General features: G+C 33.5%; 1 protein-coding gene across 1 annotated transcript in view; it reads right to left on the reverse strand.

Moving 5' to 3' along the window:
• Positions 1–23154, reverse strand: part of CNBD1 (cyclic nucleotide binding domain containing 1) — a 519466-nt gene that overhangs the window by 115705 nt on the left and 380607 nt on the right. The window contains exon 11 of the mRNA XM_078071672.1: positions 9076–9143. Within this exon, the coding sequence (XP_077927798.1) occupies positions 9076–9143 (68 nt within the window). The remainder of the gene's footprint in view (positions 1–9075; positions 9144–23154) is intronic.

The following is a 23154-nucleotide window of genomic DNA, read 5'->3' on the forward strand; positions in this document are numbered from 1 at the left end:
AACAATTAATATTATTAAAATATCCATACTACTCAAAGTGTTCTACAGACTCAGTGCAATCCCTATAAAAACCCCAATGGTATTTTTTTAGAGAAATAGAAAAGACAATCTTAAAACTCCTATGAAACCACAAAGACCCCAAATAGCCAAAGCAATCTTGAGAGAGAAAAGCAAAGCTGGAGGCATCATACTTCTTGATTTCAAATTACAAAGCTACAGCAATTAAAACACTATCTCACTCATATAAAAACAGACATATAAGCCAATGGAACAGAATAAAGAGCCCCCAAATAAACCCACACATACACCATCAACTGATTTTCAACAAGAACGCCAAGAATGTACAATGGGGAAAAAGGATCATCTCTTCAACAAATGGTGTTGGGAAAACTGGATATACACATGCAATAGGATGAAATTGGATACTTATCTGACACTATACATAAAAATCAACTCAAAATGAATTAAAGAGTTAAAAGTTAAGGACTGAAACTATAAAACTCCTGGAAGAAAATATAGGAGAAAAGCTTCATGACTTTAGTCTGTGCAATGATATCTTGAAAATGACACCCAAAGCACAAGCAATAAAGGCAAGAAATAGAGAAGTGGGACCACAACACACCAAAAGCTCCTGCATAGCAAAAAAAACAAAAACAAAAACAAAAACAAAAACAAAAACAAAAAACAAAAACAAGAAAATGAACAGGTGACCTATGAAATGAGAGACAGTATTGGCAAACCATATATTTGATAGTGGTTAATATCTAAAATATAGTAGGAGCTCCTTCAATTCAATAAAAAAATACAAATAAACTGATATAAAAATGGGCAAACAACCTGAATAGACATTTCTCCAAAGAAGACATACAAATGGCCAACACATGTATGAAAAGGTTCTCAACATCACTAATCATCAGGGAAATGCAAATCAAAACTACAATAAGATATCACCTCATACTTGTTATGATGGCTGTTATTAAAAAATAAAACACAACTGTTGGTAAGAATATGGAGAAATTGGCACCCTTGTATACTGTTGATGGGAATCTAAAATGGTGCAACCACTATGGAAAATAGTATGGAGATTCCTCAAAAATTAAAATAGAACTACCATATGATCCATCAATGCCACTAATGGGTATATATTCAAAAGAATTGAAATCAAGATCTCAAAGTGATATATTCAGTTCCATGCTCATTGACACATTATTCACAATAGTCAGATATGGATACAACCTAAATGCCCATCATGATTTAGATAAAGAAATATGGTATATGCATACAATGGAGTATTATTCCACCTTAAAAAAAGGAAATTCTGCCATATGCAACAACATAGATGAACTGTAGGATATTATGTGAAGTGAAATAAGCCAGTCATAGAAGGACAAATGCTGCATGATTCCACTTATATGAGGTGTCTAAACAGTGGAACTCATAGAAACAGAGAGTAGAACAGTGGTTTGCAGGGGCTGGAGGCAGAGGGAAATAAGGAGTTGCTGTTCAATAGATATCAAATTTCAGTTACACAAGATGAGTAAGCTCTAGGGATCAAGTATACAACATTGCGTCTATAGTTAACATTATGTAGGCACCTAAAAATTTGTTAAGAGAGTAGATCTCATGTTAAGTGTTCTTACCACAGGAAAAAAAAAAAACAAAAAACAACTGACTAATATGTTCAAGAAGAAGTCTGAAAAGTGGGTTAAAAGGAAGAAAAAATGTAGACATCATCTGATAATTGAAACCTATATATTTTTTATTCAATTTATTTAAACTAAAAAAACACAGTTTATTCATTTTCCCACCCCACTCCCCATCTCTGGCAATCACTAATCTGTTTTCAGTTTATATGAGCTTTTTTTCTTTATTTACTATTACTATTTTTTAGATTCCACATATAAAAGAGATCATACAATATTTGTCTTTCTCTGACTGACTTATTTCACTTAGCATAATGCCCTCAAGGTCCATCTATTTTGTCACAAATGGCAAGATATCATTCTTCTTTTAAGATCTAAATAATATTCTACTGTGTATATATACCACAATTTCTTTACCCATTCATCTATCAACGGACACTAAAGTTGCTTCCATATCTTGGCTATTGTAAATAATGCTGCTGTGAACATTTGGGTGTGCATATATCTTTTTGAATTAATGTTTTTCGTTTCCTTTGGATAAATACCCAGATTTGGAAATTAAGAACTCAACAGTTAGATTTAACAGCAAATTAGAGTAGAAGATAGGATTAGTGAACTGGGAAGGAAGAATAATTGAAAGTATGCAAATACACTGAAGCAGAGATAAAAAGAAATAGAAATATAGAAAATATAGAGGAGACAAGACACTCAAAGTACAAATTTCTTACATATATTTAAATGGAGTCTGAGATGGAGAGGGAAAAGAATGGGGCAAGATCTTTGTTTGAAAAAATTCCTGGCTGAGAATTTTCCAAAACTAATGAAAGGTATATACCAGTAGATTCAAAAAGCTCTAAAACCTAAACATAATAAATATAAATAAAACCAAAACCAAAAGCTGGCATATCAAAATAAAACTACTGAAAAGCAAAGACAAATAGAAAACCTTAAAATCCCAGCAGGTTACTTTGTGTATATTGATAAGTTTAAATGGAAATTCAAAGAGGGAGAGAATTGGCAAGGCAATCATGAAGAAGAACAAGAAAGGAGGATTTATTCTACGAAAAAAGTCAGAATTTATATATAATCCTCAAAAATTAAGTTATTTTGGCATTGGTGTGGGGGGAAAATGTACCTCTATTACATAACAGAGACTATATAAAGAGGCTCATACATATATAATCACCTGATTTATAACAATGATGGCAATGTGGTTCAATGAGTAAAGGACGGTCTTTTCAATACATAAAGCAGGGAAAATTAGACATATGTAAAAAACAAAAACAAAAACAAAACAAACGCTTGACCTTAAATTTATACCATACACAAAAGTCATTTCCAGATTTGTTGTAGATTAACTGTGAAAGGTAAAACAATAGTTTTTTTTGTTTCTTTTAAAGATTTATTTATTTTAGAGTGTGTGTGAAAGAGAGAGTTGCAGAGGGGAGAGGGGCCGAGGGAGAGGGAGACAAGCAGACTCCCCACTGAGCAGGGAGCCTAAATCAGAGCTCAATCCCAGGACCTTGAGATCATGACCTGAGCCGAAATCAATAGTCACACACTTAACTGACTGAGCCACCCAGTCAGTGGCTCCAAAACAATGGTGTTTTTAAAAGTAAACACAGGAGAATTAAACAGTTTGAGCAGATGAGTGAGGAGTGAAATCGAAGCTAAATTTCAATGTTGGCTCTTTATGGCCGTAAGAATTTGGCTTTGTTTAAACATCCAGTAATTATACAGGCACAAATGAGCTGTGTCTGAAACTCCTCATTTTTATAAACTTGTAGGTCTGTGAAAAAAAATGCTGATCAGCACGAATAAGGTGCATAAAAGATACAGGTGTTTTATTCAGATATATATTCGGTTCTTTTAATTTTGATTTTGCTGGAATTAGTTAAAATAATACTAGCTTGTACAAACACTCTTTTCTCACTTTCATCATAATGACTTAATTCAAAATGCAGCTGAAAGCTACACCTTAATCACAAATCCCAGTTGAGTTCTCAAAATCAAATCCAGATGTTGTGCCCTTTGGGGGACTTCCATCCCCACCGCACATTAGTCTTAAAGGAAGACTCAACATGTGTCCAAATTCAACCATAAGAAAACATTGAAAGCATCAGAGCGAGTCATGTAGATTTCACTAATAGATGGTCTTGAAGGAGGCCAAATTTGAAGTAGATTTAGAATTGTCAGAAAACAACATAGTGACAAATATAGAATTAAAAGTGAGCACTTGCATGATTATTAACACATTGGAGAATAAAGTTTTATTTTTCTTGTGCTGCATAGTTTAATACATGTGGCTGGCTTTGTATGCAGCATCTCTTCTTGCCCCTGTCTCTAAACCTGAAGCTGGATTTGGTACTTTTTTCTACTGAACATTAAAAAAAAAAAAAATCACATAAAAATCATTAGTGAGCAATTGGAGATTCTAAAGGAAAACAGAACTTTTACTTTTAAACCTGCCACAGCAAACAACTTAAAGTTTAGTTAGAAATGTTTATTTTCTTCTAAGTCTCTCTCTGGCCACAATTCCAACCTAGGATTTTCTCCTTACTCCATTTCGCTCTTTCTGCTGTCTTTTAAATGCCTGTTTCTCTGATATATTACATTCCCCATTATGTTCAGATCCCCAGAATGCGTAGATTATATCTTTGCTCATGCAGGTGGCTGTTCCTGCCAGTTAGCCAGCCCTTTCCAGCACTTCCTATATCCACTAACCCCGTGAATAAAATCCTTTTTCTCATTTATATATTTCCCACAAAAAACTTCTGTATCCCCCTCAAAAAAATCTCAAGAACACCAGAATTTACTTGTGATCCCCAAGGCTCCACTGAGTACTGGCTTAAACTCCTCTCCTAAGGAATAAAGGAGCCTTCTCAATGTTCTCTTCTGAGTAGTGTTTCTGATCTGGTCTGATGACTTATCTTTCAAGAGAGTCTCTTCTCTTTTTTTTTTTTTTTAACTCTTTTTTTTTTAATTTTTTTATTGTTATGTTAATCCCCATACCTTACATCATTAGTTTTAGATATAGTGTTCCATGATTCATTGTTTGTGCATAACACCCAGTGCTCCATGCAGAACGTGCCCTCCTCAATACCCATCACCAGGCTAACCCATCCTCCCACCCCCCACCCCTCTAGAACCCTCAGTTTGTTTTTCAGAGTCCATCGTCTCTCATGGTTCTTCTCCCCCTCCGATTTCCCCCCCTTCATTCTTCCCCTCCTGCTACATTCTTCTTCTTTTTTTTCTTTCTTAACATATCTTGCATTATTTGTTTCAGAGGTACAGATCTGAGATTCAACAGTCTTGCACAATTCACAGCGCTTACCAGAGCACATACCCTCCCCAGTGTCCATCACCCAGTCACCCCATCCCTCCCACCCCACCCCCCACTCCAGCAGAGCGAGAATGAGAGAGAGTACATGAGAGGGGGGAGGGTCAGAGGGAGAAGCAGGCTCCTCGCTGAGCAGGGAGCCCGATGCGGGACTCCATCCCGGGACTCCAGGATCATGACCTGAGCCGAAGGCAGTTGCTTAACCAACTGAGCCACCCAGGCGCCCGAGAGTCTCTTCTCTTAATTCTGGACTTGTCCCTCTCAGTAGAGTCAGGCAAAGTTATACTTGAGTCAGCAGAAGTCAGTAGATATATCTTAAGTTCAGGGAATATGCAATTAGTGCTACAAAAGGGGAAACACAGAGGGGAACTCAGAAGTTCAGTCCTCACCTACTAACCACATTTCATCCTAAGAGTCAGAGCCCACCTGCCAGAAACATCTTTATGTGGGCCTTTTTTCCACTTTAGCTTCTAATACTGGTATCTCTGCCTTACTTTCAAAGTTAACTTCTCTATGACAAGCATATAATTTGTACCCTTAAAACAACCTAAAATGAGTGGTTAAGTGTTTCTACTTCCTAGAGTCTTGGAAAGTCCTCTGTTTTTATTTCCAAATCTGCTTCTTCATGTCTCTTTTGGTCATATCAGCTCTATGTAGGACAACCATCAGACCAGAATTAAATTAGTGGGTAATTTCAGTGCCAAGGGCAAGTTCTGGAGGCCAATTTTTTCCTGTTCTCTAGCACATATGACCTCAGGCAGCTGAGCCACATGTTAGTAATCTGCAAATGGCCCACTCTGAACTGACAACTGAAGTTTCAAGACAGCGATTCCATTTTATCTACTAAGGGTGGGCATTATTACCTCTAATCTTCTTCCTCTTGAATTAGCTTTACTAAGAGACCAATAGGAGGGAGGAAAATTTGGGGTTTTAATGAATTCAAGGTCTTTCCAGAAGGGCTTATTTATAAATAGCTCTTGAAGTAACTATCTCTGGGTAATTCTAACATTTTCTCCACATCATCTTATCACAAAGTCTCTGGAGTTCTAAAATATATGTAGAAGTCTCTTATTACCTGTCTTTTTGACTTATGATGAGAATCTTTGTCATCTTAATCCTGGCTACTTTCCACTTTATAACATATTGCCCCCAAAACAGAGACATGTCCACCTTATGGAATTCCTAGGACTAGTCTTGAAAATGATTTTGTAATCTTTTTCATTTCTCTACTTTATACCTCCTACTCCTGAGCATTTCAGTGGCATATTCTAACCACAAATCAAAATATTTTTCTTATGTCACTGGCATTACATTCCCCATACATTTCTCTATTTTTCTGGTTGCTTTTAACCTCAACAAATCATTCTAATACTCAATTGATGACCAAATCACCCAATAGAGTACTTTTTCCAAGAAATTCTACCTCTCCAGGCAACATCAGCCATGGACATCTTATTACAATCCTGGAAAGGTTTTGCTATCTTAAGAACTTGGTTAACTTTTGTAGCTCAATTACATATCCATTACTAGCCTAAGACTTTAGAATATCATTTATTGATTCTCTCACTCAATACATGAAATGGTACATGAATTTAGCACTTTATTTTAATCTTCAGTATTAAACTTTGCAAATGTTCATCTCATAATGTTCCTCTTCTATGACATCATATGTCAACTATCATCATGGTTTGTGTCATTTGCCAACCACAGTGAGGAAACACTCTTGTCTCACTTTCATCATGATAATTTAATCCAAAATACAGCTGAGAGCTGCACCTTAATCACAAATCCCAGTTAAGTTCTCAAAATACAACCCAGATGTTGTCCTCATTGGGAGACTTCACCACACATTAAAGGAAGACTCAACATATGTCCAAATTCAGCCATAAGAAAACATTGAGCAAGACTGTTGAATCTCAGATCTGTACCTCTGAAACAAATAATGCAATATATGTTAAGAAAGAAAAAAAGAAGAAGAAGAATGTAGCAGGAGGGGAAGAATGAAGGGGGGGAAATCGGAGGGGGAGAAGAACCATGAGAGACAATGGACTCTGAAAAACAAACTGAGGGTTCTAGAGGGGAGGGGGTTGGGAGGATGGGTTAGCCTGGTGATGGGTATTGAGGAGGGCACATTCTGCATGGAGCACTGGGTGTTATGCACAAACAATGAATCATGGAACACTATATCTAAAACTAATGATGTAATGTATGGGGATTAACATAACAATAAAAAAATTTAAATAAAAAAAAAGAAAACATTGAAAGCATCAGAATGAGTCATGTAGATTTCACTAATGATTTTGTGGGGAGACAGAGGGCAAGGTTAGCACTGAGCACCACACTATAAACAAGTTAGTCTTTAAAAATTCCTTTTAGGGATTTCTGGTCCTCAAAGACCGTATTTGGTTAAACAGCCAACCTGTTTCCTTTCCCTTTGAATTCTCTACCTTTTTCTCATATGACACATCATAGTCTGCCACCTTTTACAAACACCGTCTCCAGACATGTGGACTTGGGTTCTACCTTCCCTTCATGTAGAATAATACCATCAGGACATCTGGCTTTCTCCAGACCTCTCTGGAATGTTATTGATATAAACTTTCTCCATATTCTTCATTATTATCATAAAGTGTTCAAGGGTTTCTTCACATTTCTTGTATAAGTTATCAAGTATTCTAACATGAAATAACTATTCTAATGTGATCTAATTTATAATGGTCCTGTATGCATTCTATAGCATATTGTAAATATAAGTTTCATAGAGATTGGCATAATGTGTATTTATTACAACTACAAGTAATACTTTAGTCACATAAAAAGGACATGCTAAAACTAAAAAATTTATGCACAGCTTTTGAAATATCAATTTAAATGTATTGCTCTTAAAAATGTGAAATTATAAAAATTATTTTATTGTGCTAAAAACATTTAGCATGAGGTTTATCCTCTTAACAGATTTTTAATTAACAATACAGTATTGTTATCTGTAGGCAAAATGTTGTACAGTAGCTCTCTAGAACACATTCATCTCGCATAGATGAAATTTTATTGATTATATTATTGCTTTTATTGATTACTGATTTAATTTATACATTGATCAGCAACTATCCATTTCTCTCTCATTCTATTCTTTGCTCTAATTTAGATATCTCATGTAAGTGGAATCATGGAATATTTGTCCTTCTGTGACTGATTTATTTCATTTAGCATAAGATCCTCCAGGTTCATCCATGTTGTCACATATTGTAGGTGCGTAAAAGAATGAAACTGGACCCTTATCTTACATTATACACAAAAATCAACTCAAAATTCATTACAGACTTAAATGTAGGATCTGAAATTGTAAACCTCCTAGAAGAAAACATAGGTGAAACTCTTTTTTTAAAAGATTTTATTTATTTATTTTAGAGAGAGAGAGAGAGAGAGAGAGCCAGGGGGAGGGAGGGAAGAAGGAGAGGGAGAGAGAGTCTTTTTTTAAATTTTATTTTATGATGTTATGTTAATCACCATACATTCCAACATTAGTTTTTGATGTAGTGTTCCATGATTCATTGTTTGCGTATAACATCCAGTGCTCCATGCAATATGTGCCCTCCTTAATACCCATCACCAGGCTAACCCATCCCCACCCCCAAAACCCTCAGTTTGTTTCTCAGAGTCCATAGTCTGGAGAGAGAGTATTAAGCAGACTCTGAAGTGAGCACATAGCCCCACATGAGGTTCGATCTCAGGACCCTGAGATCATGACCTGATCCAAAATCAAAAGTCAGAGGCTCAACCGACTCTGACACCCAGGCACCCCTTAGGGGAATCTCCTTTATGTAAGGATGATTATATGGTATACCTTTGTTGACACAGGCTATGAAAATTTGTGTAGTCTATTATAAATCTCCACATTGTCAAAAATATTACAATAACCCCACATTAAAACGCATAAGTAGGTGAAAATATCTTACTCCATTATTTTCTAGGGAGTGGATAATATTCCAGTCATTTTAGTAGCAAGGCTATTTAAACATTAAAATATAATGGATGTTTGCATTTAATTACCATGAATAGTGATATTTATTATAACTTGGACATTTTACTTACATCTGTCAGATGGCCAAAAGTTGGTTTAGCTGTATGGAGCATAAGTTGCTTGGTCACTGGGTCTAATTCTAGGGGAAAAGCAAAGAAAATATTTTGAATACCGTCAAAAGTAATAAAAAATAAGCAAAAAGTGGAAAAGTTGCTAATCTTTATCAGTATTTGATATGAAGACCAAATTGAAATTCCCCTAACAATAAAATTGACTCATTTGTACTTTTTCCTAAATTCACATTCACAGACACCTTATCACAGAGAATTTTAGCATAAATTAATCTAATTTGTACAATATCTAACTTCATAATCAGAAACTGGAAATGGTTCAGTACTTAACATGTGAGAGACATTATTGGTTGCCTACCCCAAAGCCATTACATTATCCCTTGTCAAAATCACTTTCTATGAGAGGCTAAAAACACTGGATTATTTGCTTTTTCATTCAGGATCTCATGCTCCTAAGGCATAGGCATGTGACCAAACTTAATTATAATTTATCATCTAAACAGGAGCACATTTGAGAATAAAGAGGAATTATTCAAAATTCTTTTTGGACAATAGAGCACATCAGAAATTTAAGTCCAATGGGATTTAACAGGAAGTGTGCTAGGGGACTTCTGGAGAAATCTAAATTCCAGGATTTAAAACAATCTGGGGGTGGACAACTGCCTTTTATGTTTTGGACAAAGTTGTGTTGGATCACAGAGCCTGCACCGCCATTTTGGTTGCATGAAAAGACGACTAAGGACTATAGCCAACATATTGAGGACAGCTGAGTGAAAAGTCAGAAAGAGTTCTTCACTGACATCATTGGATAGTTTGTTTCTTTTTACATAATAAATAACTTTATTCTTTTAATTAGGCCTGTTTTTATATTTGTGTCAAAACATCCTAAATAATATATTCATAAATATTAATATGTACTAAAATTTGGGATCATGGTGTTTCATGCACAACTCATTCAATTATTGGACAAACTTTTTGATCATTTTTCCTCCTTAGCCTTATGTAATCTTCATAGTCTCTTTCTTCTTCAATATTGGAATATATGATGAATCCACTAATATTTTTGGGGTAAATATGTCAGTTTCAAAACATACTATGTAATATCAGCAAACCAATTTTATAGTCGACTTAGAAATAAATACTAATAAAAATCATGATGTAACTTAATATCTTGAAAAATAACAAAAGCTGCTCTAAATAACAAAATTTTAGAAGCACTGGAGTAGTTAATAACTCAAACTCATTTGATTGGTAATACTAGAACACATTTAACACACACAAGTAAAATATTAGAACACATTTAACACACACAAGTAAAAAAAATGTATGCTTCAAAAGTGATATAAAATAAAGAGTAGACTCTTAGAACATGGCATAATGAAACTTAAATATGAGATCAGAAATATTAGGAAACAAGGGTGCTAGCTTTGTACATTGGAAACTATGCAGTCCCTCTCATACTCTTACATACTCCCCCTTAAATCATCTGTTTGCTTTCTCCACTGCCTCATTTATTTAACACCTAATGTGGGAGACCCCCAAATCAAGTTGACATAATCTTGTAATTCAGGAAACTACCAGTTGGCCCCAGTATTTACTACAGAGTTTATTTATTGAGAAAAGATAATTGGCTTGTCCCAACCTAAATTTGTTTATGTTAATTAAGGATATATCCCTGGTCCAATTAGGAAAGAATGATTAAGGAACTCTTTCTTCTGGATCTTTGAGTGGGACACAGAAATGAAATTGCCTGGTACAAGAAAGAAGTCAAGGAAATTAAAATTTGATTGAGCATGTTAAATACTAGGCACCACCCAGACAAACTTCATGTTCTCTCTTGCAATTCTCACATAATTTCTACAAGATAAGTATTCTTGCAACAATTTCACAAATGAGAAATTCAGGTCTCAGGAAAGTTAAACAAGTGACATTATTATATTATATAAATGGCCAAGATTTTTGGCTGTTTTATTTATCTCAATAAAAAGGTAGAAAATGGATAATGACCTCATTGTAAGTCATTGATTACTAACAGAAGGTACATCACAGAATTATAAGGAGTTTTCTTCATTTTTATGGGTATAAAAGTATAGGAACATCATTAGTATAATAGATGTTAGCATTAATATTAATGCTTTTTTTAAACACACCAACTTTACATTACCCACATCATGAAGTTGCATTTAATAATGTAGAATATCAAGCAATTTAATCAGAGAAGAGAATATGCAGCTAAATTTAGAAACTAGAAAATAGTTTTTGGTGTGCTTATAGTATTATCATAACTTTTAAATTGTATTTGAATAACAAATAAAAGTAGTCTGCAAGTGAGTGGTCATTCAATAAAAAGATTTTATTTGGGATAAGGTTGCCTCTCTCCACCTCAAGTGCCTGCTACAGACAAGAATAAAAGCAGGAAAATGTCATCTTTGAATTCCACTTGACTCTGACACACAAAATTTTCACTCCTTTTCTAACAACGTTTTAACAAGCAAAGAAGCACACTTTTGCAAAAGTGCATGCAGAAACACCATGTGATTCCATTTCAGTAATTATGATAGCCATAAAAGAATTATTGTTTCCTTTTCTTTGTAGCTTCAGAGAGATCTCAAGAGGGACAGCTGAAATAGTAATGTCAGATTGATCTACAGGATGTGATTCAAAGGGCCCTGCTGTTAGCAAGTTTTCTTGAAGAAGAATGCCTTCAAGAGTTGACATATTTTTATTATAGTGCTTACATGAAGCTCTGAAACTTCAGTAATAGCTATAGAAATGGTACTATGTCTGAGTTCATTGAACAACAATTGAAAAACTAAGGGTTTCTGAAAAAATGATTATATGATGTTTTTCATTTATTCTGAAAATATAGTGAAATATATTGATACATTTTTGAATGTTACACTAACCTTACATTTCTGGAATAAACCAAACTTGGTTGTGATAAATAGCTCCTTCTATATATTTCTGGATTCAGTATACTAACATATTAGTACAATTTTGCATATATGTTTATTTATGAAATTGGCCAGCGATTTTTTTCTTATAATGTTTTTGAGACGTTTTAGTATAAAGGCTAATTTAAAAAGTTTAGGACTGTTTTTCTTCCTATATAGAAGGGTTTGTGTAGGATTGACATATGTCTTCTTTAAGTATTTGGTAGAATTCACAGATTACCAAACCAAATGGGTCTTTATAGGAAGATTTTAAATTATGTATTCAGTTTTTTTAACAGACACAAAATTATTTTCATTTTCTATTTCTTTTTATGAAGATTTTTTTTCTTTATTTTTTTTTAAGTAAGCTCTACGCCCAATGTGGGGCTTGAACTCATGACCCCAAGGTCTATGCTCTACTGACTAAGCCAGCCAGGCTTCCCTTTTTGTGAAGATTTTCTAAGGTTTTGCTTCTCCAGGCAGTTGTCCATTTTATCTAAATATTCAAATTTATTGGCTGTAGTGGCTCAAATAGCCTCTTATGTCTTTAAATGCCTGTACCTGTAGTGTTCTCACCTTTTTCATAATTAATAAAACATTTGTTCTTTCTCTCTTTCTCTCTCTCTATAGATGGATAGATAGATACACTAATAAGGAGATTGAACAGTTGTCAAAAATCTCCCAATGAAGAAAAGCCCAGGACCAGATGGCTACACTGGTGATTTTTGCCAAACACTTAAAGAAGTAACACCAATCCTTCTCAAACTCTTCCAAAAAATCAAAGAGAAAAGAACACTTCCAAACTCATTATCCTGATATCCTGATACCAAAGCAGATAAGGACCTACTAGAAAAGAGAACCACAGGCAATATCCCTGAGGAATGCAGATGCAAATATTCTTGATAAAATACTAGTAAACTGCATTCAGTAGCACATTAAAAGTACCATTCACCATGATAAAGTAGAATTTACCCCTGGGATGCAAAGATGTTTCAACATACACAAATCATTGCAATACCTCATATTAATAGAATGAAAGAAAAGAACCATCTCAATAGATGCAGAAAAAGCACTTGACAAAATTCAACCTATATTCATGATAAAAAACACTTAACAAATTAGGCTTAGAAGGAACATATCTCAACATAATAAAGGTCATATATAACAAGCCCACAGTTAACATCATACTCAAAAGGTTGAAAGCTTTTCCTCTAAGATCAGAAACAAGAAAAGAGTGCCCACTCCCACCATTTTGATTGAACACAGTACTGGAAGTTCTAGCTAGAGCAATCAGGCAAGAAAAATAAATAAAAAGCACTAGAATTGGACAGGAAGAAGTAAAATCATCACTATTTGCAGATGACATGATTTTTATGGTTTTTATGATTTTTTAATTACTTTTTTAAAGTTTTTATTATAATTCTAGTTAGTTAACATATTGACATGATTTTATATATAGAAAACTCTAAAAACTCAACCAAAAAACTGTTGGAACTAATCAACAAATTCAGAAAATTGCAGGATACAAAATTAACATACAAAAATGTAGTAGTGTTCCTATATGCTAACAACAAATTTTCTGAAAATTAAATAAAGAAATTGTTCCCATTACAATAGCATCAAAAACAATGAAACACTTAATAAATTTTACCAATGAGGTGAAAGATCTTTACTCTGAAAACTACAAGACATTATTGAAAGAAATTGAAGAAGACACAAATAAATGAAAAGGTATCCTGTATTCATAAATTGGAAGAATTAATATTGTTAAAATATTAATAATACAAAACCCATCTATAGATTCAATGCAATCCCTATCAGGATTCAAATGGTATTAAGAAAATAGAAAAAATACTCCAAAAATTTACATGAAATTACAGAGACCCAAATAACCAAAGAAATTCTAAGAAAGAAGAACAAAGCAGGAGGCATCAGACTTTCTGTTTTCAAGCTATCCTATAAAGCTGTAGTAATTAAAAGTATATGGTACTGGTATAAAAACAGACAGACTACTGGAACAGAATTGAGAACTCAGAAATAAACCCAGGCATATATGGTCAAGTGATATTTGACAACAGAGTAAAAAATACTCAGTGGAGAAAAGACAGTGTCTTCAGTAAATGGTGCTGGGGAAATTGGATATTCATATGTAAAAGAATGAAACTAGAGCCCTATCTTACACCACTCACAAAAATTAACTCAAAATGGATTAAAGACTTAAATGTAAGATCTGAAGCCATGAAACTCCTAGAAAACATATAGGAAAAAGTCTCCTTGACATGGGTCTTGGTAATAATTTTTTAGAAAGTATACCTAAAACACAAGCAACTGAATAAAAAATAAATAAGTGACACTACATCAGGCTAAAAGGCTTCTGCACAGTAAAGTAACCATCAACAAAGTGAAAAGACAACCTACAAAATGGGAAATAATATTTGCAAACCATATATCTAAGAAGAGGTTAATATCCAGAATATATAAAGAACTCATACAACTCAATAGCAAAAAAACAAATAATTCAATTTTAAAAATGGGCAAAAGGAAAATATATAGATTGCTAACAGGTAAATGAAAGATGCTCAATATTACTAGTCATTAAGGAAGTTAAAATTAAAACTGCAATGGGATATCACCTCACACCTATTAAGAGTGGCCACCATCAAAAAGACAAGAGATAACAAATGCTAGTGGGATGTGGGGGAAAAGGATCCCTTGTACATTGTTGGTGGGATTGTAAATTGGTACACCCACCATGGAAAACAGTATAGAGGTTCCTCAAAAGAGTAAAAATAGAACTACCATATGATCCAGAAATTCTATTTCTGGAAATATATCTAAAGAAAATGAAAACACTAACTCAAAAAGATATCTGCACCCCTATTCATAGCAGCATTATTTACAATAGCCAAGACATGAAAAAAACCTAAGTGCCCACCAATGGATGAATGGATAAAGAAATTGTCACACACGCACACACACACACACACACACACACACACACACACACACTGTATATATATAATGGAGAATTAGTCAACCATTAAAAATGAGGAAATCTTACCATTTGTGACAACATGGATGAAACTTGAAGGTATTATGTTAAGTAAAATAAGTCAGGCAGAGAAAGACAAATATTGTATGATCTCATTTATTTGCAGAATGTAAAAAAAAAAGAAAACCTCATGGAAAAAATACCAGATTTGTAGTAATCAGAAGTGAGGGTTATAGGAAGGGGAATTGGAAGAAGGTGATCAAAAGGTACAAATTTCCATTCATAAAATAAGTAAGTACTAGGGATATAATATACTACATGCTGTTAACACTGCTGTATGATATATAGGAAAGTTGTTAAGAGAGTAAATCCTAAGAATTCTCATCACAAGAAGTTTTTTTTTCTTTTCTTTATATTTATATGAGATGATGCATGTTAACTGACCTATTGTAGTAATCATTACACAATATATGGAAATCAAACCATCATGCTGTACATCTTAAACTTCATACAGTGATATATGCAATTAGTTCTCAATAAACCTAGAAAAATGCTTTAAAAATCAATGAATGTTATTTTCCCAATTTGCCTAAAAGGACAAAAATAAAGGGTAAGAACATCTCAATTTAAACTAAAAAAATTCTCAGGTTATTTAAATTTTTCCTGAACCTTTTAGTATTCTAAATCTAAGATATTGAAGTCATCTCTGATTAGCAGGAAAAAGCAGTTCAGTGGATTTATGCCCAAAGCAGTAATGAATATTGAAGTAATCCACATAAAATTTCATTCAGCTGCAATAATGAAAGAAAATCTTTTAAAAAATTATGTGAAATCTTTCTCCTATACAATCAAAACCATGTGTTTTTAAAATTGCATACTATTTAAACAATATTTTAAAGATTTTATTCACTTTTTGGCCACTAATCTTAGTATTTATAGAAAAATATTTTATATCATTAAGCTAGCATTTATTACATTGCCACTATGGTTGTTTTAATGGAAAAATTATCTAATTTGCAGAGAATATTTCAGTACACAAAACTTGGTGGGAATTCAGAAAACAGTAATTACTATATGACAACTACTTAGAAATGAATAAAAAAATAAAATGAAAAAGAACAGATGTCTTATGTCAGAAAAAACTAAAAAATTGTCAATAAATGCCTATCGATAAAACTTCAATAACTCTACTTTTGGTAGGTGGGTTATTATTTACTGTATGTATTAACATATTTCTAAAGAATAGCTTATTTGGTTGCCTATGTATCAACAACATTTGACAATAGCACAATGTTTGTGAGGATTTTGTAAAACAAGTTTTTAAATATATGTATGAGTGAAATAAATATATATTTAATAGATACACCTAGGCTAATCCTGCCTATAAACTACCTGGGTATAGCCATAGAAGGGAAAAGGCTGTATTTTTAGTGAATCATAAGTTAAACATGGAATTGTAAGGAATTCTGTTTAATCATTCAGTAAACATGTTTAGCTTCAACTGTATGCCAGAAATAAGGATAAATAAAACAGAGTCTCTGACCTGGGATAATTACACTTTAGTGTAAGTAATTAATTACTTTTTACTTATTAATTACTTTTTACTTATTATTACTGTGGTGTAAGTAATTAAAATAATTAAAATTAGATATGAAAATTTACAATAAATAATATGGGATCAGAATAGAAAGATAAAGATAGCTAAAGTTATTGGAAAGGATTCAAAAGGACATAGCAATAAATAGAATCTCAAATATAAGTAATAGGAGTTGGAATTCTGTTATTTTCTGTATTAGTCAGGTGTGCACTAAAAGTTCACAATCAGTTCGGGGCCCTACATTTCAAAATGGGAATAAATCAGGAAGACATTCAGCAAAGATAAATGCCAACTAGAAACACTCCCTTCTGAAGGAAAGAGAAAATAACTGATGCTATTTAGTTAGAGAAGAAAGTTGTGACATGGAGTAAATGCAAAGTTATTGTTTCTTTTGATTCCAGTAGAACAAACCATGACTAATCTCTCAAAAACACATTAGACTTGGGACTTTTGTTTTGGTTATGATGTACTAGCTTGTTGTAGACCAACTCTACTAATAGAAACAACAGGAAAAAGTGGGTAAAATGCACTAAATCTCTTTGGAGGCATCAGAAAGTTACAAATATGATTACAATTGGAGAGAACCAAATCTCAGAGGGAAAGGAAAATGCTTAAACAAAACTGTTACTTGGTGCCATTTTTGTTTCCTGGCTTTTGCTGATAGGTAGGGTAGAGCCTAGGGGCTAAGTGAGAATCAAGAGAGTGGTATATGAGCAGTTCATGTAGATCTTTCAGCAGTCCTACAGTGCAGAGAAGTGCAAAATAGAGCTCAGGACCAGCCTGATTACTTATTACCAGATCCTGGAAGGCTACACTAGAGTTATAAGAGCAAACCTAAAATAGACCAGCCCTCAAAAAACCTGAAAGCCAGCTTTAAATTTGCTTAGTTCCAATCCTGGGTTCAGGAGATAAGTCTGAAATATGCAAAAGTAAATAATCTCTGGAGGAAGACAACATCACTCAGAGATAGGAATTATCCCTACAATATTTTTACACAATAATTAGTATTTAATCATAAATTAACAGGCTATCAGAATATAAGATCAATTCACAAAAGACAAAAATAAATGAAAAAATAAAAAGAGATTCAAAAGTGATGCAGATGTTAATGTTATAAATACTAAATCACAAATGAATATATTTTAATATTTCTTAACCTAATTATTCTTCAAGGTAATGCAAATTAAAACTACAATAAGATGACATTATCTACTTATCCAAATTGCTGAAAAGAAAAAAATCAGAAAATACCAAGAGTTGGCAAGGATTGGAAATAATAAGAATTCTTACAGACTGATGGATGGAGTGAAAATTTTACATATCAATCTGAAGAGTCATTTGTCAGTATTTACTAAAGCTGAACATATACATGAACTATGACCCAGAAATTCCATTCTGAGAAATAGGTCCTCTTGAAAAACAAGTAATAAAAAGCATATACTAGAATGCAAGAATGTTCATGGTAGTATTTTTTCATAATAGACCCAAATTAGAAACACCACCAGTATCCATCAATAATATATTTATTTTTAAAAGTATAGTATATTCAGATAAGAGGATATTATACAGCAATAAAAATGAACAAAATACTGATATAGCAACAATATGGATGAATATTGCAAACACGGTATTGAGCAAAAGAGACTTTAAGAAACTATATCCTGTTTCCTTATATAAAACTTAAAAATTAGAAAAACTTCACAGAATTACCAGTGAGAATAATGATTAACTCTGAAGATGCAGATAAATAACTGAGAGAGGTCAAAAAAGGGCTCTGGGGTGTATTAAAAGTCTGATTTATACCCTAGTTTTTAATCTGGGCATCTGGACCCTGGGCAGCCATGGAGATATTACCAGTGGAATGAAAATCCACATATAAACTAAATATTATTTTTAATGAATGAATACGTTTCATTCAAGTGTGCTATTTTTAAAAAATCATTGAGAATTTATTTTGATTAATACAAAATCACTTAAATTATTATTAAATTCATATTAGCTTTTTGCTATTAGGTATTTTGTCAACCAGTACTTACCAATAATAATATACTATTGATGTTTATGAAATATTTTTACATTTATAAATTTCCCCAAATATGAACAAAGGTTGAAATCAACAACTTAGATGATGTACTTGGATAGAGGTCATTAAGTTAATGGTCTTCCAAATTCCCTCTTGATTATATAATTATTTAATTAAAAGAAGATATGAAAACAATGAAGCGTGGATCACTACATCAAAAACTAATGATGTATTGTATGGTGACTAACATAACATAATAAAATAAAATTTAAAAAAAGAAGAAGAAGATATATTTCAAACGATACAAGCAATCAAAATAATGTTTGTAGTCTGGTGAATTGTAAAACTGCAGCTTCACTTCAAGGTCCAAAGAGAAATATATTGAAAGTAAGATGCAAATGTTCAGGAATTTCAACTTGTCACTGGATGATTAATCTCCACAAATACTCTTTCAGTGTTATCAGATAACATGTTTGGTGTTTACCATATCAAATTTTTCACTGGTGAAATAGATATCAATAATTCTAATGTTTTTAATGTGAATCATAATAGAATCTGATATAGTTTTAGATTGTCTGAAATAGTCACCTGGGAGTATTGACCACAGAATACTGAATGTAGGCTTTCTTCCTGCTATTGATATTGTTAGTCATATTTTATGCCAAATACTCATATCTCAGGGATGGGGTTTTTAAAAGGTGTGTAGCATGAGTAATGTTTATGATGTTTCTCTTGTTTATTCCTCCCATGTGTTTGTTTTAAAACATCAACCTTGCACTTGCTTACTCATTTAGGTCTTTCACAAAATCAAAGAGTAAGAAAACTGGTAATCTTATCTTGGCGATAATAAACCATTAGTGAATTATTGCTAAATATGTGCCATATATATTTGTGATATTATAACAAAATCAAAGGGTATGATTGCATCCCATGACCTGGCAATGTTTGTCTCAGGAATATTACTCAAGGAGCATTAAATTCTTACCTAATCATCTCTTTGTAAATAGTAATAACCATAACAATGCCTACTATTTGCAGAGCACTTTTTTCTCCTTTTTCAAGTTTTTATTTAAATTCCAGTTAGTTAACATACAATGTACTATTAGTTTCATGTGTAGAATTTAGTGAGTCATCACTTATATACAATATCCAGTGCTCATCACAAGTGTCCTCCTTAATACCCATCACTCATTTAACCCATCCCCCCCCACTTTCCCTCCAGTAACCATCAGTTTGTTCTATATAATTAAGAGTCTGTTTTCGGGGCGCCTGGGTGGCTCAGTCGTTAAGCGTTTGCCTTCGGCTCAGGTCATGATCCCAGGGTCCTGGGATCGAGCCCCATATCGGGCTCCCTGCTCAGCAGGAAGCCTGCTTCTCCCTCTCCCACTTCCCCTGCTTGTGTTCCTGCTCTCGCTATCTCTCTCTCTGTCAAATAAATAAATAAAATCTTTAAAAAAAAAAAAAAAAGAGTCTGTTTTCTGGTTTGCCTCTTTTTGTCCCCCTCCCCATGTTCATCTGTTTTGTTTCTTAAATCCTACATTTGAGTGAAATCATATGGTATTTGTCTTTCTCTGACTGACTTCTTTCACTTAGCATAATGCACTCTAACTCTATCCACGTCATTGCAAATGACAAGAGTTCATTCTTTTTGATGGCTGAGTAATATTCCATTGTGTATATATGTATATATACACCACATCTTCTTTATCTATTCATCAGTCAATGGATACTTGGGCTCTTTCCATAATTTGATAATTGATGATAATACTATTATAAACATTGGGGTACATGTGCCCCTTCAAATGAGTATCTTTGTGTCCTTTGGGTAAATACCTAGTAGTGCAATTGCTGGGTCATAGGGTAGTTCTATTTTTAACTTTCTGGGCAACCTGCATACTGTTTTCCACACCAACACCTGTTGTTTCTTGTGCTGTTAATTTTAGTCATTCTGACAGATCTGTGATATCTCATCATAGTTTTGACTTGTATTTCCCTGATGATGAGTGATACTGAGCATCTTTTCACATGTTTGCTGGACATCTGGATGTCTTTGGAAAAATGTTCATGTCTTCTGCCCATTTTTAATTGGATTATTTGGTTTTTGGGTGTTGATTTTGATAAGTCCTTTATAGATTTTGGATACTAACCCTTTATCAGATATGTCATTTGCAATACCTTCGCCCATTCCATAGGTTGTCTTTTAGTTTTGTTGATTGTTTCCTTCACTGTGCAGAAGCTTTTTGTCTTGATGAAGTCCCAACGGTTCACTTTTGTTTTTGTTTCTCTTGCCTCCGAAGACTATCTAGTAAGAAGTTGCTATAGCCAATGTCAAAGAGGTTGCTTCCTATGTTCTCCTGTAGGATTTTGATGGTTTCCTATCTCATATGTAGGTCTTTCATCCATTTTGAATTTATTTTTGTGTATGGTGTAAGAAAGCACTCATTTCATTCTTCTGCATGTTGCTGTCTAGTTTTCCCAACACCATTTGTTGAAGATACTGTCTTTTTTCCATTAGATATTCTTTCCTGTTTTGTTGATGAGTTGACCATTTAGTTGTGGGTTCACTTTTAGATTTTCTATTCTGTCCCATTAATCTATAGGTCTGTTTTTGTGCCAGTACCATACTGCCTTGATCACTAAAGTTTTGTAATATAGCTTTAGGTCTGGGATTGTGATGCCTCCAGCTTTGCTTTTCTTTTTTCAAGATTGCTCTGGCTATTCAGGGTCTTTTCTGGTTCCATACAAATTTTAGAATTTTTCTTCTAGCTCTATGAAAAATGCTGGTGGTAATTTGATAGGAATTGCATTAAATGTGTAGATTGCTTTGGGTAGTATAGACATTTTAACAATATTTGTTCTTCCAATCCATGAGCATTGAATATTTTTCCATTTCTTTGTGTCATCTTCAATTTCTTTCACCAGTGTTCTATAGTTTTCAGAGTACAGATCTTTTACCTCTTTGGTTAGGTTTATTCCTAGGTATCTTACAGTTTTTGGTGCAATGGTAAATGGGGTTGATTCCTTGATTTCTCTGTCTGCTGCTTCATTGCTGGTGTACAGAAATGCAACAGATTTCTGGATGTTGATTTTGCATCCTGCAACTTTATTCAATGTGTATATCAGTTTTAGCAATTTTTGGGTGGAGTCTTTTGGGTTTTCTATATAGAGTATCGTGTCATCTGCAAATAGTGAAAATTTGACTTCTTCCTTGCTGATTTGGATGCCTTTTATTTCTTTTTGTTGTTGGATTGCTGAGGCTAGGACTTCCAGTACTATGTTAAGTAACAGTGGTGAGAGTGGACATCCCTGTGCCAAGCACTTTTCATACACTATTTTTAAATCTACAAAATGATATTTCATAAAAAAATTTAGTGCCATATTACTGACAAAAAAAAATACAAGGGCTTACATAGGTTAAATACTTGCCTAAAAATATCACATAGTTTCTAAGTGTTTGAGATTGGATTTGCACTCAAATCTCTTATCAGCTCAAACCCTGCATTTATTTTATTACATGTATTCCCTCTCCTCTTTACAACAATCATTGAGTATATTAAGTTCTGCAAGTAGAACTTTGACAGAATCATTCATTTACTTTCTAAATGAATGAAAGTGATTTATTTTTCCCTTAGCCCAGTGCTGAAATGTGTGATAGAAATTTTATGACTCAGAAATCCTTTCCTGCTTTTCCCAGATATAACTCAGGCTGGTTATGATCAAAGCAATCGCCAAAAGTGAACAGGTGGAGCCCTAGACAAAGATATGTACAGAGATGAAGCAAAGATGCCATTTTAAAATTAGCACATTCATGTTTTAGGAAGTTGTTAGAGAGACAGTGAAGCCTACAGAAAAAGATTACATAAGAAGGATGACCTGTTTGTAGCCAAGGAAGGATCTAGATAGTAAATCAAATGATTGGCAGTTGCTATATATTCTTACAAACTGGAAAGAGAACCTTAGCAATTTCACCTTTCAACCAAATATAGACAGTTAAATACAAACTTAAACACAGACAGACATTCTGTGGATACTACAGACCCACTTTTCCCAACAGGTCATAGATTAAATCAACAAAAAACCCCACAGATATAAGGAAGAAATTTGGGGATATTTTAAGGTCAGCATGAGTTATATCGATTGATTTCAAAGAATTTGCCTCGAGAAAAATAACTAGTTCTTGCCGAATAATTTCAACATGGTAAATCTCACCCAATAAAGATTAGAGTAATGTTGAATGTAGGGGGTGGAGATAGGACTCAGTATTAAGTTTTGTCAAGAACAAGAAAAGAGGGCAGAATATTGGCATTTAAAGTTAGGTAACAACTTCTTTTTTAAGTATCAAAGTACAAACTGTGTGATGACACAGCTGTGATGAAAAGAAATGATGAATCCATTTTGGATTTGTTGCAGTTTGTTAGATATTACAAAATCACTAATTCAAGGATGCACTGCACCATAAACAAGCTGTTCCAACTTTTCGACTCATTCCAACTTTCATGCCCCTGCCACTTGCCCAGACTGACTCCTCTACTTC

This window comes from Halichoerus grypus, chromosome 5 (assembly GCF_964656455.1).
Source record: "Halichoerus grypus chromosome 5, mHalGry1.hap1.1, whole genome shotgun sequence".
NCBI classification, from domain to species: Eukaryota; Metazoa; Chordata; class Mammalia; order Carnivora; family Phocidae; genus Halichoerus; species Halichoerus grypus.